The following is a 12,968-nucleotide window of genomic DNA, read 5'->3' on the forward strand; positions in this document are numbered from 1 at the left end:
TCATTTTACATGCAGTCACACTGAATGCAGTCAGAAGCATTAGATGAGGTTAATGTAACCATACCTAAGGAAGGTGTGTCTAGTTCGTTTTACTCCCTGTTTAATGGAGTGACAGCAGCATCTAGTGGTAAAACTTTTTGGAACATAATTTTGGTACACACCATCCTCTTTCATATTCAGCTGGCAGATAAAGTAGATAAATAAAACATTTGCGTCCTCACCGGCAAACAAGTCTAATCACTAGCATGACCTATTCTTTAGAAAGCAATGAATGGAAGTTGTTGTGGTCACTTTATTAGGTACACCCATATTGTGCAACATATGAACAGAGGGCATGAAGCCTTTATTCTCACCACACATGCATTACAGCACAGTGGAATTCTTTTCTTCACATATCCCAGCTGAGAGAGTTGGGGTCAGAGCAGCACCCCTGGAGCAGAGAGGGTTTCTCAATTGCCCAACAGTGGCAGCTTGGTAGTGCTGGGGCTTGAACCCTGATCCTCCAATCAACAACCGAGCCTTAACCACTTGAGCCACCACTGTTCTTTTGTCATTCAGTGCTATCTCAAAGGTGCACTTTGCACGTTTACAGCTCCTGAATGCTTTAGTCCATGTGTTGCTATATGCATTATCTTTACTCATTCCAGTTTATCACTGGATGGGAACCACTGCTAACCAGATGTTGTTTTGGTGCTGATATATTCTCATAACAGTAATAACACCAACAGCAAATACTACACAGATGTGAGTGTATCAGGGATAGCAGGGGTGCATTGTGTGTTAATTATCCTCTAGCCCTTTTATCAACTACATTTGGATGGAATTTGTGCTAATTCAACCATAAATGAATTAGTGAGGTCAGGCGATGTTGGGCGAGGAAGCTTGGGGTGCGTCATCATTCCAGTGCATCTCAAACATTGATCAGCATGGTTAAGGTTAAGGCTCTGTGGAGGCCACTTGGGTTCTACCACACCAAGCTTGGCAAACTGGACCGTGCAGTGTGAACAGGGTATTGTCACGCTGGAACAGATTTGGACCCTCTTGAAGGGACCTTATTGCTACATCATGCAAAGACATCCGAGACAAGTGTGTGCTATAAACTTGGGTGTGATGGTCAGGTGAATACATACTTCTGGATTTGATGGAGTGAGAAGTGTCTACAGCTGTGTGACATGATTTTTAAATATGACACAGGTATGGACAAGGCTTGAGATTGACTGATTCGTTTTAATTGATTCAGAATATATATATATATATATATATATATATATATATATATATATATATATATATATATATATATATATATACAGATATGATGACATGGACATAGATGGTGATTGAACAAGCCAGAGGCATCAGTGGCAAGGACATCATTTACAGAGACAACAAGCGCGAGAAACCTTGACAGGAACCAGACTCAGAAAGGGAAGTGTTCTCCACAGACCCTCTCTGACTCCTCACACATCTTGGTCACCCAAGTCTTTTAACTTGGCGCGCGAGCTTTTCTCCACGCGGCCTTCTTTACACTTTATTTCCGGTTCACACTGTTACGCCATGACGTCAACATCTGTCTGAACAAACCGACGCAAAGTCACAGAAAAGGGAGCGCCGGCAAAGAGGAGGTAATAAATACAACACTGAGATTTTTTAAAACCCGGTTTATTAGTTAGACATGGCTTTTAATTGAACAGCGACGCTATTTCTGATGTTTTAAGGAACACGTGTATTAGCGAGCGCGGGGGAGAATGGGAGTGAATGTGTAAGTGAATATGTAGAAGGCTCCGTGTAGGAAGTTGGGGCTGGATGAAGGAAGGGATCGTTAGCTGGTCGCTGGAACGAGACAAAGCGTTTATATGGAGTCGGAATAATGCGGGCGCGTGAGACATATTGGCGAATTAAATCGCGCCGCTTTTTCATAAATAATCCTCGACCGCCGTTTAGCGAGCTTGTCTTGCTGTGCGATACGATAGCGCAGCAACGTATATGACGCTTGCTAGTCGAATGAGCTAAACCGGTAGCTCCGTTATTCACTCACGATTAGCCACCTAGCTGGGCTGCTCAATTAGCCAGCTATGTATTAGCCGGCTTAGCTAGGCTCTTGCTAACGTTACTTCCCTTTTTTTTTTTTTTTTTTTTTTTTAAGATGTGCTCTGTTTTAAATTTTAAATTTAACGCAAAGGAATTTACCGAGTTATTTCGCCCTCGAGTGCCGGTTATGTTCTCAGTCACGTCTGAATTTCTAGCATTTACCCCCGCTTGCTACATCACGTAGTTCCGATGTGCTGCTGGAAACAGGAAGCGTACACATTTTTACACCCGTGATATAAAGAGGAAATCGCCGCGTGATGAAATGCGTGTTAGTGGCGTGGACAGGGGACATGTTCGCTTGGTCAGCTGAGGGAGAGCGGAGAGCTCCGTGGCCCAGCGAGGCCTGGTTTCTCTTACACACTCCAACTAGCTGCCTCAGAGGACTGAGGGCTTGTAATAGAACACACTGTCATACTGAAAACACGTTTGTTATATACAAAACTGCTCATAATTGTTATGAAGAGTAAGGTGAAAGTCTGGATGAAATTCGTGTTTTATGGTTTGAGAGTCTCTCAGACAAAAATGTGTTTGTCGATTTTTTTTTATTATTATTATATACCGTTCAAAATGGTTGATGATTTCATGGTGTACTTATCCAGTTTTCATCCAGTCAAATGCCGTTGTAAATAAACTGGGCGGGACAAATGGCTGTACATCAGCAGCTATTAATGGTGGATCAAGTGTTTAAGGCTCTGGGTTATTGATTGGAGGATCGGGGTTCAGGCCCCAGCACCACCAATCTCCTCTGTTGAAAAATTGAGCAAGGCCCTTAACCCTCTCTGCTCCAGGGTGGGGGAGGTGGGGGGCTGTATCATAGCTGCCCCTGCGCTCTGACCCCTCAGCTGGGATATGCGAATAAAAGAATTCCACTGTGCTGTAATATATGTGTGGTGATAATAAAGGCTTCATGCCCTCAGTTCTATTAAGAAGTCATGCAGCATCATGCATTTTTTTCTCCTTCCTCACTATCTCAGAAAATGCATGCCTGCTTGCCTTCATCTCCAAAATCTCGATCTCAGCTCGACCGTTTGCTGGCCTCACAGACTGTAATGGTCTGTGCGCTGTGATACTAATGGGTGTATATGAAACTCCAGACAAGCATTAGACGAGGCACGGCGCATTTCTGTGCGAGAGAGAGTGTTGTCCAAAAAGTTTGTTTTTACTGCCTCATGTTAAGTGGCTGTCTTTCCTCCACTCTGCCCATGGGTAGCGTAATACTGTCACTACTTGCAGGCAACAAACATGAGGTGGCTGGAAGTCTGTGCTCTAGGATACCGAACATGCAAAGCTAGCTTTCGGCAGCTTTAATTTATCCAGTTTTGCTAAGCCACTGTTTAGATTCAGCAGTTATCTCAAATGCTGTTGACTATTTTGGTATTCACCTCAGCTCTTTAACATGCTTGCCCTCTGATTTCCTGTCTTAAAAAGGAAATGAAGCAAGAATCAAATCACACCTCTCATACTGTTTCACAGCAGTTTCAGCTTGGCAGGGCTGAAACTCCCAAACCTCTCACCAGTAGCCCAGAGCATAAGCCACTGAGCTGCTACTTAACATCCAGAATTGCATTTGATGATTAATTAGCCAGGACAGTTAAGTTTTATTCACCATCTTAAACGACAAGAGTCTATCAAATCAAATGAATGAGTCATTGAATTGAATTATTTCAGTCTGAATCACAGACAGTACTGCCTCTAATCTATCAGCCACACCTCCTGAGTGTCAGGAAGTGATTCAGCAGTACCTGCCTTTCCCAGTACTATGGTGTTATGCTTGCAGCACACCATGAGGTACTGGTGACGCAGGCACTAATTCGATATCATATGATACGGTTTCTATAATGTCTGTTTCTATGCCCCTGTCTAATTATAGAACATGGCTGTAAATGTATACTCCACTTCAGTGACAAGCGACAACCTGAGTCGCCATGACATGCTTGCGTGGATCAACGAATCTTTACAGATGAACCTTACAAAGATTGAGCTGCTATGTTCAGGTGAGGAGGCTTGTGCTACGTGCAAATATGGTGAAGATGGTCCAATACTCAAGAGCATTTTCATAATATACACTCACTGTCCACTTTGATAGGACCACCTGAGCGTTTATCTAATCAAGCAGCTACAGGTCAAGAGCTTCTGCTTAATATCAGAATGAGGAAAAGTGTCATCTCACTGACTTTGTTTATGACATGGTCATTTGGTATCAGAATGGCCGGTTTAAGTATTTTAGAAACTCCCGGGATTTACACACACACGGCGCACTCTAGAGATTACTCACAATGGTACAGAAACAGTTCTTTAGTGTCAGTTCTGTGAGTTGTGACACCTAAGAGAGATCAGAGCAAAGTGACCAGGTTGGTTCGAGCTGCCTGGAAGGAAGTGGTAACCCATAAAATGTCTTTTTTTTTTTTTTTTTTAACTGTGGTGGGCAGAAAAGCATCTCAGCATGTACAACACCTAAAACCCTGAGGTGGAAGAACTACAACAGCAGAACACCACAGTTGTTAAGAGTGCTTATGAGTTACTATATGCTTCCTGGCATCTGTCCATTTTCTTCTGATCTTTCTTATCAGCAAGGTTTACCACCCACAGAACTGTAGCTCACTCAATGATTTCTGTATTTCGACCTATTCTCTATAAATTCTAGAGAGCTTTGTGTGCAAAAATCCAAGAAATTCAGTAAAACTCAACCCAGTCCATCTGGTACTAGCAACCATGCCACAGTTGTAGTTACAGTTATGACAGTTTTTCTTCATTCTGATGATTGACATGAACATTATCTGAAGCTCTTGACCAGTAACTGCATGATTTTCTGCATTGTGCTGCTGCCACATGATTGGCTGATTAGACAATGGCATAAATGTACAGGTGTTACCATTAAAGCTGATGGGTGTGTGTCCTATTAGAAGAATTAATTGCTTGATGATTATATATAATTCATACCAAACCACATGAACATTCAGTATAAACATATGTGTTGTAGTGGCTGCTGTAAAAGTAGCTTGTGAAATATCTTGCATTGCTTTTCAGTTTAAGCCTAAAATAGTCTTGAATGGGTTCGTTATTTTTGCCCCACAGGTGCCGCCTATTGCCAGTTTATGGACATGCTCTTTCCTGGCTGTGTTCCTTTGAAGAAAGTCAAATTTTCAGCAAAATTAGAGCATGAATACATTCACAATTTTAAGATCTTGCAAGCTGGGTTCAAGAAAATGGGCGTCGACAAAGTGAGTATCCTTCAGCCCCAACCCTGTATTTTAAAAGTTTTCCTCAAAACTGTACGCCTATATATTGCTAGAAATTTTTGTTTGTACTGCCTCGTCTTTTAGTATCCAGAGTGTTACCACAAGTCTCTATAACTAGGGGTAATAGGGAACATTATATTCTGAACTTTATTTACTAAACATCCTCTTCAAAATTTGTGATGCAATATGCATAGCGACCCCCCCCCCTCCAGAAAACGACTTTATTTGGTTAAACTACTACCAATGAAGACACACATGCACTTACTTGCTATAAGGCTATATGGTTTTCGGTTGAATTCATGTTGTAATAACGTGAAGCGTCTTGGCTGAAATCTGCAGAAATACAGAAAAATGTACACTCCCCCAAATATCATGGAGGCTTCTTGATTTTACTTTCATACCTGCAATCGCAAAATCCTGTAGGGACTGGTTTGTTTTTATTAAAGGCTGTCTAAACTAAGTATAAGGGAAATTTTGGAAAATATTTTGCTAACATGCGTTCCCCTGTGTATGGAGCCTTTTGGGACACCCTGTGTTTATATACCCACTATAGCTGTGTTACTCTAAATGTTCAGCACATGTGCCGGATTACTAATCGAACAGTCTCCTGTTTGTTCACAGCTTTGGCAGTTAGAGAAGGAGGGCAGTCAGGTTTCAGAGGCAGAATTCGGCTTTAGTTTCTAAGTACTATTTTGCAGAGGAAGGTTTTGTGTGTAAAGTTTACTGCAAGATCAGATAAGTGTAGGTGATCTTATCTACACCTCCAATAAAAAAGGGAGTACTATGCAGTGTGCATGTCATCTTCCTTTATTCTGTTTTTCACCTTGATAGTTTGTGATACAAGTTTATTGCTTGTCTAATGGTCAGTTTCCTGTTTAATAATCTCTTTCCTGCCCTAGATCATCCCCGTTGACAAGTTGATAAAGGGCAAGTTCCAGGACAATTTTGAATTTGTGCAGTGGTTTAAGAAGTTTTTTGATGCCAACTATGATGGAAAGGAGTATGACCCAGTGGAGGCACGTCAAGGGCAGGACACAATGCCCGTGCCCAACCCATCCATGCCTGCTCTCAACAAGCCTAAAAAGATCATGAATGCAGGTGGGTTTATTTGGATGAACATGCTGTGACTTGCAAAGCAAAATCCAACTGAGTTCTTTATTTTCCTCATACAGTCAGTACTTCCCTTAGTCAACATGTAAGGGTTTAATCTGTTATATTTTCCCAAGTATATACAGGAAGTTTTGCTTGCATGTTGTTTATATATTGTAAATGTAATTCTCAGCTCTTTTTCTAAACTCTTTTTACACAAAAAAGCAACGTTCACGTGATGGACGCTGTCTTAGCTTTATGTGCCGAGTTTATAAATATAATATTCATGGGATTTATAAATATCATACATTTCAAATATTTTGTCCAGCATATAGTTTCCTGACATACATTTGTTTTTGGACTTTTCTTGCAATAATTCACATAACTGTCGGTTTCTTTATTTCAGCACCACAAAGGGCAGCTGTTGCTAAGGTAGCACCCAAGATGACTCCCACTTCGGCACGGAGGCCAGGCACCGGTGGTGACGATGAAAGGGCGGAGCTTATACAAGAGGTATTTTTGAGCGCTGATGCTAGAAGATCCTTTTGGATTTTATTAGGGCAAATTATACAGTACTTCTAAGCGATAAGGTCATTTTCATTTCTTTTGAGAAGTAGGTGGCGCTGCATTGTTATAAGAAAGTGGGTTTTTCAAAAATGGTGGTTCAAAAGTCATGTCACTGTAGTCCGATGGATTACTGCCATCAGTTTAAGGGCAGGCAAAAACCTGAGGGACATTTTTATTCACACATATTGATACTCACTATCTGAATACATTCCTTTCTATAGAAGGAAGGACTTCTGAAAGTTTATTTTAAGAACATCCTTGTCTTCTGTTTTTCAGCTGAATATGCTGAAGTCCACAATCCAGGACATGGAGAAGGAGCGAGACTTTTACTTTGGCAAACTGAGGAACATTGAGCTGATCTGCCAGGAGAAGGAGAGTGAGGGAGACCCTACCCTGCAGAGGATTGTGGATATTCTCTATGCCACAGATGTGAGTACAGGGCAGGATTCGATGACACGAATACATTCACAGCTGTGGCTCGGTGTGTATTTATAGTAGCCACATCATAAACGTGTAAGGGATATGATCTGACTAGTGAAGTTAAAGGAATGCGACGTTTTGTGATTAATACAGAACAAAATGTCTGAAACAGGACTTGTACAGTCCTGTACAGTCCTTAACTCATTTCGTTTTATTTTTGTATGCGTTCTTTAGTCCTGCAAGTTTATTCCTGGGACTTCCATTAAGCTTTAAACTGTTGTGAACTTGAACACTGGTCACAGTGTGGTTCAGATTTTCAGTCAGAAGTAAGATTGGCCAATATAATGCCGTTCACCTTGCTATCAGGATCACAGATTTTATCTCGAACAATGCTGCATTTGATGCGTGCCCCCGAGTCAAGAGGACAACATTGGCTAAAAATATGTGTATATATTTGTATAAGTGCATATGTAAATTCTAAACAGAGCCTAATTTAAGAGAGCCATGCAGCTTTTCAAGTCCATGACACATTTTTCTCTCTGTCTCTTCTGTCACTCCTCTAGGAGGGCTTCGTCATACCAGATGCTGAAGCAGAGGACCAGGAGGAGTTCTAATGCCTATAACTAGATCCAGTTGTGTCCTTGTCTCCTCCCTCATCTCTACACATTCACTCCCTCCTGCTGTCTCGGATCACGTTACGCATTTCGGACTCAATGAACGCTGTATGGAAAATAATTTGGGTTGCATCCAGAGTTAAAGTAGCTACATTAGAAGAACCTCCTCCGATGCCTTCTTAGAGAAGAGCACAACGTGGCTGCTCAGCTGATCTCGCTGGGCTCGGGAGAGGTGGAGCATTTCGTCTCTAACATTCAGTATCACGTAAAGTTCCTGCAGCTACAGGGGAACCTGCAAATTTATTCCTTGTTAGATATTCATCTTTGACCGTTTCATTTTGCTGCAGTGTGAATATAGGGGATGTTTTCATTGTTGCCCCTCACAAGATGAATGGCATGTATTTCATAATAATAATAATAATAATAATGCTATACTAATCATGTTTTTCATATTTAAAAAAAAAAAAAGTACTTCCTTCACAAAATCTTAGTTTTTGCTTTTGGTTCTGATGTGAATTAGCAAAACCAATCGTTTAAAAAAAAAAAAAAAAGTTCACATTTTCAGCAGTTTACATTGCTTTTTATTCCAATGCGATTTATTTTTTTGTGAAAGGCTTGTAGCAGTCACCTTTTCTCCAGCTTTGATCCTGTGACTGTGCCTTATAGACTGAGTGGAGGGAGACCAGTCTGATGTCTGTGTTTTTGTCTTTGTTTGTGTGTCATGGTCTAGGAAGTCAGTTTTGCAGTAAAGAAGGTTGATTTTGTTCATGAACGTTCCAAAATTGGCCACAAACTGCCATGATTGTGATTAGTAACTGTTTCTTGGTGATCATTCGGGATGTTTTTGTAACTGTGACATTACCAGCGTAGTTGCAAAGTCATCCTCTGTGACGTTTTACTTAATCGATTTGAAAAAAAAAAAGAAAATTCTGAATTGATTGTCCACTACAGCAGTGGATTCAGAGGCCAAATTGAGAATTGGCAAAACAAATACTCTCCATTTATGCACTTTTGAGTGCATAGATTTTTTTTTTTTTTAAACTACTTAATATTTAATGTATCATTTTACCATTTCACACCTTTTAATCTCTGCCTTGGTAGAATTCACTTTCTGTATTGGCAAGTGTTTGAATCAAATTAAAGAAATGTTTGAACATTTCTGTTTATTTTTTTTGGCTCCAAAGTAACTGAGACCGTTTCAGGTGCATTGGTCTTCCTTTTCTCTCTCTAACGAATTGTGCATGGAAGCTAGTTTCCAGGATTCCGCTTGAACCCGATAGTAACGATCTACATGGCCAAACATTTGTCCATCACAGTACTATGCGCGTGTTGAACGTCCATTTCCAAATTTATTGTTACAATAAGCTCTCCACTGATCTGGAAAGGCCTTTCACTAGATTTTCGAGCAGGGTTGTGGGAATTTGCTTATTCAGCCACAAGAGTATTAATGAGGTCAGGCGCTGATGTTGTGCGAGGAAGCCTGGCGCACGGTCAGCATTCTGTGCTTTCGAATTTCTGGCAACTGTTTGGAGAAGAATCACGTTGGTGTTACGGTCAGGTGTTCACATCCTTTTGGCCGTATAGCGTATATTCAAATGCGTTAATGTTTTTTGCAGAATGGTACATCTATGAAAATATTGTGATAGATTTTTTTTGTTTTTGTTTTTTGTTTTGTTTTTTAGCCCAAATTGTACATTACATTCCAGTTGGGGAAGAAAAACGAGGCCACTCCTGCTGGTGTAAGAAATGAACATTAAACCTCCTGTATTCTGTAATTCTTAGTACTTCTAAAAATCCTAACACCACAACTATTTATTTAACGGTCAGTTGTGTGGACATAGACTTTCCTGGTTTTGTTTTTTTTTTTTTTTGATCACTGTGCTAATCTTCTCATGTAGCAGTAATATAGCAGCATTTCTGTGTTTATTATTAGCTGGCTATTCAAATAGGTTTGGGTTTTTTGGCTTTCTATGCTGAAATATTTCTTATTTAGTTCTTGCCAATGTCATACCTACTGCCCAACACTGCCCAGCTCTTACTGGTAAAATGCCGTGACTAATCTTTCAACACCAAGAAATTTATTGAAGGGTTTTTTTGTTTGTTTTTTTTGGTCAATAGAGAAGTAACCTTCATCACATAAGATTACGTTAATGTGGTTTTGAGAACCCTGGGCCGTGTTTCTCAATGATGCTGATGATGACACTCCAGAGAACAAAGTGCGATAATTAAAGTAGCAGTCAAGTTTGCAAACAAAACCGTATGGGATATTACATAATCAATCTGATGATTCCTCTTTTCATTTGTGCTGTATGATGGTAAAAATATGCTGTGTAATGTATCCAGGTTTAAAAATCGGAAAGTAACCAAATCGCAATGGTGCTCTTCTCCCAATCTTAATTATTATTTTTTTCATTCTATGGACTTCAAGATCATCTACAGAGATGACTTCTTACACTGTGAGCTTAGTGTGGCTTGTGTACCCTTTTGTTTGTCTTCCTGTGGTCCAAACTCTTCTTTTTTGTACTTGGGTGTGTGGAATTTCTCCTTTTTCAACTGTATCTGCCATCATCAGTTATTTACAAATAAAGCAGTATTACATTCGTGTAATAAGCTGTTTTTTTCCATTGCTTTTCCACCCTTGATGTGTGTATGTATGGATACTGCTAAATCACACATTGGCTCTCGATGAATGAGACATAAAATCTTTACTTATATATAGGTTATCAGATTTGTCCAGATCAAAATGATGTGACAATGGTCAGTGGAAATCAAAGTCATCAATCCAATGAGGGCTGGAGTCAAAATCACACCAAAACTCTAAATAGGAAATTGAAATTACAGGCTGATCTAACATGCATGAATTTCGTCACTCATGATTTGTGTAAACCCCCCCCCCCCCCTCCCCCGTCACTCCCAAAAACATCTGGGCATGCTCTTGATAAGATAGTAGATGACGGATCTCCTTCCAGACCTAAATCAGGGCATCTGAGCTCCTGGACAGTCTGTGGTGCTACTTGGTAGCTTCGGATGCTCTGATACATAACGTCCCAGAGGTTCTCAACTGGATTCAGGTCTGTGGAACGTGAGGGCTTCATCATCCACAAACTGCCTACACACTCTGGCCATATGAGGCCAAGCACTGTCATGTCCTAGGAGGAACCCAGGGCCCAATGCACCAGCATAAGATCTGATAATGGCTCTGAGGATTTCATCCTGGTATCTAACAGTAGAAGGGTACCGCTGGCTAGCACATGGAGGTCTGTGAGACCCCCCAAGCATATTCCTCCCCAGACCTTCACTGACCAACTGCTAGCCTGATCATGCTGGATGATTCTTTTATATCTCATGTGGCGGATCTGCCAACTCTGGTGCTCTCTGGCAAATCGAGTTACTCTGTGCTGGGCTGTGAGCACAGGTCCCACTAGAGGATGCTGTTAGAAATGTAAACAATGTACTGCATTTAATACAGCCAGTCAGCTCTCCCCTATCATAAAATAGTTACCACAGAGAGAGGGTGAAGGCTAACCCATGCTTCCATGAAGCTAGTCAGAGTAATGCGCTTGGAAGAAAGCCCTCTTCCACAAACATGAGGTCATAGACATTCAATGTGTCAATGTGGCTGAAAGTAAAGTGAGAGAGTATGTCATGCATGACTGTTGCATTGTTGGGTGTTGAACTACTGAGTAATTGGGAATTAAGTGCCTTGCTCAGGGGCCCATTAATAGAGGCACCTTAGTGGTCCTGGGATTTGACCTCATACCCTTCAAAGCAGGAGTCCAACACCATAACCACTTAACCACCACTGCATTCATTTCCAATACAGAGATACAGTATAATGTACTCTTAATAATAACTACTCAAAGCAGCAGTACTGCTTTCTCTTGATGCTATTCCTTTTTTGAGGACAAAATCCACTCAAATGCTAATACTGATATTGTTGAGAATAAGAAACACTAGTACTGTTGTTTAATGAGGATAAGAGTCACTCAGGTACCAATATTGTGATGACACGGTACTGTATTGATATTCCTAACCTCTAATTCTATTAATATTGTACCATGCACCATACTGCTACTGCTTTCTACTGGAGAGTGAGAGAGAAACCTATGGGTTCTGCATTGTGGGAGTGTTGGTGGAAGTCTCACTATGAAAAGAAATGCCTCTGGGCTTAGACATTGTGGTATATGAAGAAAGAGGCCAGACCTACGATGCTCAATCATATGATTTCATCTCTGGCTCATACAAAGAAGCCGTTGTCTGTGCTGCTTGTACTCGTACTCCACAAGTTAATTCAAAGATTACAAGCATGTTATCTAGCTCATTTTTTTCTAACCAGATCTGACCACAGTTTTATATTTGGGCTATTTAGTATATGCTGTATATTTTGATATACATAAATATACATCAACAGTTAATTTAGATATTTAAAGCTTGACTATCGGAACTAAGAAAGACAAATTAATATGTTGTAGCTTTAATTCAGGGTGCCTCAAATGAAAGTATACACAGTTGGAAAGCCCCTTTGGACATTATTTCTGTGACCTTTTTGATAAGTTGATTCATACAGCATCAAGGGTCTGGACACATTGAGGTGGATGAGCTACAACAGCAACTGCTGTCAGCCAAGAACAAGAATCATGTGCCCAGATTCCCCCAAACTGGACAGCTGAAGACTGGAAAAAGACCAGGTGATTTTTTTTTATTCTTCAATGAATATTCAGCTGTTTAGTTTGAAACCTAATGTGGTCTTCTGCTGTTGCAGCCTGTCCACCTCGAGGTCTGATGTGTTGTGCATTCTGAAATACAGTATGACATTATGACCACCTGCCTGATATTGTGTTGGTCCCCCTTTTGTTTCCAAAATAGCCCTGACCCGTCGGGGTATGGACTCCACTAGATCCCTGAAGGTGTGCTGTGGTTTCTGTCACCAAGATGTTAGCAGCAGATC

General features: G+C 40.7%; 1 protein-coding gene across 1 annotated transcript; it reads left to right on the top strand.

The window, feature by feature from the left end:
- Window positions 1-1,470: 1,470 nt before the first annotated feature.
- On the top strand, window positions 1,471-9,176 carry mapre1b (microtubule-associated protein, RP/EB family, member 1b). The gene is made up of 7 exons (XM_058409900.1): window positions 1,471-1,625; window positions 3,962-4,085; window positions 5,167-5,312; window positions 6,230-6,428; window positions 6,826-6,932; window positions 7,263-7,415; window positions 7,970-9,176. The coding sequence occupies exons 2-7, from the start codon at window positions 3,965-3,967 to the stop codon at window positions 8,018-8,020; spliced, it is 777 nt and encodes a 258-aa protein (XP_058265883.1). The 5' UTR covers window positions 1,471-1,625; window positions 3,962-3,964; the 3' UTR covers window positions 8,021-9,176.
- Window positions 9,177-12,968: the final 3,792 nt, after the last annotated feature.

The sequence above is a fragment of the Hemibagrus wyckioides genome, linkage group LG15, assembly GCF_019097595.1.
Source record: "Hemibagrus wyckioides isolate EC202008001 linkage group LG15, SWU_Hwy_1.0, whole genome shotgun sequence".
Lineage (NCBI taxonomy): Eukaryota > Metazoa > Chordata > Actinopteri > Siluriformes > Bagridae > Hemibagrus > Hemibagrus wyckioides.